General features: G+C 60.9%; 1 protein-coding gene across 3 annotated transcripts; it reads right to left on the minus strand.

Annotated features, from left to right (window-relative positions):
• Nucleotides 1-13: 13 nt before the first annotated feature.
• On the minus strand, nt 14-5,028 carry LOC111153290 (chondroitin polymerizing factor). Of its 3 annotated transcripts, none has more exons than XM_022512348.1 (5): nt 4,805-5,028; nt 4,637-4,732; nt 3,002-3,575; nt 2,264-2,443; nt 14-1,725 (listed from the first exon to the last, which is right to left on the minus strand). In XM_022512348.1, exons 1-5 carry the CDS (start codon nt 4,948-4,950, stop codon nt 466-468), a joined length of 2,256 nt encoding a protein of 751 aa, XP_022368056.1. In that variant the 5' UTR covers nt 4,951-5,028; the 3' UTR covers nt 14-465. The 3 variants fall into 3 exon arrangements, with proteins under 3 accessions (XP_022368056.1, XP_022368133.1, XP_022367971.1); XM_022512425.1 differs by having other exon boundaries at nt 4,637-4,715; nt 4,791-5,028; XM_022512263.1 differs by having other exon boundaries at nt 4,637-5,028.
• Nucleotides 5,029-5,155: the final 127 nt, after the last annotated feature.

The following is a 5,155-nucleotide window of genomic DNA, read 5'->3' on the forward strand; positions in this document are numbered from 1 at the left end:
AAAACCACGAATCTACACTCAACCAGTTTATTAAAGGCAGGGAGCTTCATCCAGGTCCAGAAGGGAGAAGTTGGGGGACACCCCCCTTCTTCTCTCAGCTCCCCTCTTCCCCAACCCCTCATCTACAGCCCAGCCCCCAGGAGGCCCTAGGAGACCAGACCGGCGTCAGGCAGACTGCACTGCATAAATACTCAAGAGGCCACAGCCCGAATCAGCAGCGTCAAGGGGGGGGGGGGGCGGACAGGGAGACCAGGGCTGGGACAGGGAGGGGTGGCTCCGGAGGCACCTCCCCCCGGGGCCTGTCCTGACCCTGAGGACCCACAGAGCTAGAGAGAGGGGGCCCGTGGGTGGCCCTGGGGTCTGAGGCTGCAGCTAGCCCTGTCTGGAGAGGCTTGGCAGGTGGCTCGGGTTGTTGGGGAGGAGGGAGCATGCTGTCATGCCAGGATTCTGGGGTGCGGGGCGGGCTCAGGTGCTGTTGCCCTGCTCCTGCTCAAAGAGCAGCATGGCTAGCTGCGTGCGGGAGCCCAGGCCCTCCAGCTCGCTCTGGCGGCAGCGGTGGTATAAGTCCTCACTGAGCCGTGCGCTGCACGTCTGGGCCCGGTAGCGCTGCAGCAGCGCGGGTTCCACGGCCCGCAGCACGTGCAGGCTGGAGAAGCGCAGGAACAGCTCATACACGTCCAGGCTCTCCAACAGCTCCTCCTCCTGCTCCGAGGCTGCTGCCAGCCGCCCGCGGGCCGCCACGTAGTCGGAGTTGTAGAAACAGGCCTCACTGGCTGCCTGGCGGTCAAAGCGGCCCGTGTCTCGGCCCAGCTCCGGGGGTCCAGGGCCCTGCGGGGGGGCCACGGCCGGGTGGAAGGCCTGGAAGTGCATGGGGAAGAAGGCCTGCCAGCCTGAGATGGCATGCATGCGGCAGCGGTTCAGGAAGTCAGGCGTGAGCACTGTGTCTGGCCCGGCCAGCAGGAACAGCGTGTCCAGTGGGTGCTTCTTGGAGAGCAGATCCATGAGGCGCAGCGGGGAGGGTGCGGCTGTCTGCACGCTGAGCCAGGGCACCCGGGCGCCGGGGAACCGCCGCTCCAATTCGGCCACATGGGCCTTGACAGGTGCAAAGACATCGGCATGGGCTGCCCGCTGGGCCTGTCGGGGCTCATACAGGAGCAGCAGGGTCAAGGCTGCCGCCGCATCGCCGGGTTCCAGTGCTGCAGCGGCGAAGGCCTCCAGGAATGCAGGGGCCAGGTCACGCTCGGCTGCAGCCAGAGGCAGTAACACGGTGAGACGTGAGGCCTCCGTGACATAGGGCACAGGCAGGATCTCCACACGGCTCAGCGGCCGCAGCAGCTGCACGCGGCGGGTGAGGGGCCGGCGACCGCCCTGGGGGGTCAGCGCCTCCAGCTGCAAGTCCAGCGTGTACTCCATGCCCCGGGCGGGATCAAAGCGTCGGTAGCCGTTAACCAGCTGTTGCTTCTGGAGCCGCAGGGCTGGATGGTAGCGACGATTGAGCTCTTCCAGGGCTGCCCCCAGAACATCAGCCACATCGGCCCGGTCGACCCCTCGCAGCGGGCAGCGGGGCGAACCATCAGCACAGGAGAAAGCGTGCTGCTCTGTGAAGTAGTCCCAGCGCAGCACCTCAAAGCGGGAGGCCGGGCGGGAGGGTGCAGGGATCCCCACAGGCCAGGCGGCTGCGCGCTCCCCGTCGGCCGCCAGATGGCTGGTGTTCTGGATCTCCCACTAGGTTGGAGAAACAGACCATGAGTAAGGCAAAGACCGGGGGAGGGCCAGCACACAGCTGGAGGACTAAGCAGCTGGCCAACACTACTTGGGATGGGTTCCCACTCCCCTGCCAACCTCTGCTATCTCAGGGCCCCACCTAACATTTCCCCAGATTGGGGCAGCCTAAGAGTGAAAAGGGAAGTTTCCAGAGGCAGAAACAAACAGGGACTGGGAAGCTGGTTTGTTCTTGGACTCTAGTGCTAGCTTTTTTTTTTTTGTTTTAAGATTTTATTTATTTATTTGAAAGACAGAGTGCGAGTGCACAAGCATAAGCAGAGGGAGAGGGAGGGAGAGAGGGAGAAGCAGACTCCCCACTGGGCAAGGAGCCCAATGTGGAGCTCGATCGCAGGACCCCCAAGAACATGACCTGAGCCGAAGGAGCACACCCAACTGACTGAGCCACCCAGGCACCCCTCTAGTGCTAGTTTTTACTTCCCTGGGATCTGTGAGACGTCTCAGGACCTGTCCCCTCTATCCCTGGGGCCCCAGGCCATACCTGTAGCTCCTGGATCTCCTGGTATGTGCGTTCCAGCTCAGCTCGGGCAAAAGCTTTGTGCAGCTGATACATATGTATGGGGTCATGCACAGGGTGGGCTGTCAGGGCACTGCGGAAACGGGGGTCTCCTTCCTGCACATGTTCCCCAGGGCTCAGCTCCAGGAAGTTATAGTGGACTCCCTGGAGAGAGGAAGGGTAGGGTCCATAATGGAAAGAGGGATGAGATAGCCTCCCCACCCATCCCACCCCCACTGTGTGCCTCATCTTCCCATCTTATGACCTTATGTTGTGGACCTGGGAGTCCACAACAGGATTACTGGGTTTAAGTCTACTTTGACCAGTTGTAAGCTTGTGTGACTTTGGGCGAGCTTCTGCTAGCTCATCTATGAAATGGGCATACGTATCCTACCTCAGAGCTGTTCAGGGGCTCAAAGAAAATAATAATAGTCAACACTGAACACCCACTATGTGCAAGGCTCCCTAATTTTTTCTAATCCTTATAACAACCCTAAGCAATAGTTATTTTCATTGGTCTGGAGGAGGATACTGAAGTTCAGGAGATAAAGTGATTTACCCAGGTTACAGGGGTAAATAAAATTACCCCAGGTAACAAGGATAGAAATTGACAGCCCTGGCATGGAAAACCCAGGGCTATTATTTCCAACTACCCCCTCGCCTCTGAGGGGCAAGTGTACAAGCTCAGACAGGAGGTGCCGGTGGGGCGGCTTATCTGCCCACCTCGTGGTCACCCGTGCAGCCCACCCCGGTGGCATCCAGTATGCAGCGCCCCAGCCACTCATCCGGGCGCGCGCTGACAATGTCGTTGCGGCAGCTTTCCAGGTGGGGGCGCAACTGCTGCAGCAGTGTGCGAGACAGCAGCACCCCAAAGCCGCCATGGCAGTAGCGGCCTGGGGCGGGCTCCCCCCCGATGAAGTCCTGCGGCCGGCCCAGATAGAGGTGGGCGGCGGCTGCCAGGCTGAGACGGCCGGCTAGGCGAGCCAGTCCATGGGCTTCGGTGTAGGTGGCATCCGGCACTATGAAGAACCAGTCAAAGTCGTCACCGTGTTGTTCCAGTAGGTGGCGCAGCGCCAAGTGCAGGTGCCCGATGGGCCGCTCCTCGCCCAGAGTCACCACGGCCATGCCCGGCGGTGCCCGGCGGCCCCGAGAGCCGGTCAGGAACACCACTCGCTCTAGCCGGTGCCCCAGCGTGCGGTTCACGGCCACACCCAGTGTGGGCAACGTGGCTTGTGAGGTCAGCACCGCCACAAGCAGCCTCTGCCTGATGCCCAGCTCCGTGCTGATGTATCGGGTCCTGGGGGAGAAGAGGGAACAAGGTTATCCAAAAGGCAAGAGGGCGGGCAGGAGAGAGCATACACAGGCTCTGGCAGGTCCCATCCTCTCTGGGTCTGTTTCTTTCCCTCCACATAGATAAGAACAACAACTCTCTCTTAGGAGTCATGAGGGTTTACCTGAAATACTGGCCTTACCTACACAGTGCCTTGGGGAGATGGCAATATCCATGCAGAAATGAGAGATACACTGTGGGTCTGATTCTCTGTCTCACCACTTAGTTGTGTCCTTGAGCAAGTTAATTTAACCTACTGCAACCTCACCCAGTGGCCTACTCTGCAAAAAGGGGTTGATTGCATCTAATCAAAGCGCTTAGCCAAGTGCTCAGCACACAGGCACCCCACACACCACGTATAAATATGCCATGATAATGATAATGCCATGATACCTCAAATACATCACACAAAGGATGTAAGGGAATACATGGCATAGGAATGCACTGAGTGTGTTTGGAACAAGGGCAAACTGGGGCTCAGGGGTTCCAGCAACTTACCTTCCATAATGCAGAAGGTAAGTTGCAAAACTGAAATCTGAACTCGGGGTTACTTAGGAGAAAATAATTTCAAGTCATGGGCAGAGGCATTAATGGGATAGTACCTCACCCCTCCCCCACAAATCTCATCCTGAAGTGTCCCACCCCGGAACAAGAGAAACAGGTAAATCCTAGTTTTCTCTTTCCTCTTTCCCTCTCTCTATGCATCCACCCTATATGCCAGTCATTTCTCCAAATCCAACAGCCCAACTAGGGAGCTAATAGGATCTATGAAGGACGACGGCATAGGATGGAGCCAGTTTAGGACGGAGGAGGGCAAGTTCAGCTCAGGCCTGGACGGGGCACAGAAAGGGCGTCCGATGGGTTACACAGCTCCTGGGGAAGCAGGGCCATCGGAAATCATCGGGGCTAAAGACTTCCTGGCCGGCCGGCCCCTTCCTTCCGGAGCCTGACCCAGCCTCCGGCGGCCTCCCCGGCGCGCCCGTCCCCGCCAGTGCCCAGGGGGTGGGGCTGGCGGGGCTGATCCCTACCTGACGGCCTTTTTGGCGGCCTGGCCAGGCTGTGCAGGATGGTAGGGCAAGACACGCGGCTCCCAGTTCTCCCCGGCGCCTGCGCCGGCTCCGGGCCTTTCGCGCTCCGCTCCGGGCTGCACCGAGTTGGGCCGGCGCGCCGCGTTCGTGTTGCCGCGCGGCGGCAGCTCAGAATCTCCGGGTTGGGGCGGCCCTGGGCCGCACGGCTCCTCCACCCAGGTCACGCTGAGCAGGCTCAGAGTGAAGCCCAGGGAGATGCCCACGGCTACGGGCCCTGCGGGCCGCAGCACCGACAGCAGCAACGATGCCCGCATGGCGCCGGGACCGCGGGCCCCCGGCCGCGGAGCAGCCCCACAGCAGCCGGAGGAAGCTCCGAGGGGGCGGGACCGGGGAGGGGGCGGATCCGGAGGGCCCGGGCCAAGCGGGCGGGCCCGCTCCCTCCCCACGGACGCGGCCCTGGTTGAATCCCCTGCGCAGCGCTCAGATCCTCCGTAGGGCGCAGGGCTCCAGCGCTCAGCG

Source organism: Enhydra lutris, unplaced genomic scaffold (genome assembly GCF_002288905.1).
Source record: "Enhydra lutris kenyoni isolate GAN:26980312 unplaced genomic scaffold, ASM228890v2 scaffoldscaffold1, whole genome shotgun sequence".
In the NCBI taxonomy this organism is placed as follows: Eukaryota; Metazoa; Chordata; class Mammalia; order Carnivora; family Mustelidae; genus Enhydra; species Enhydra lutris.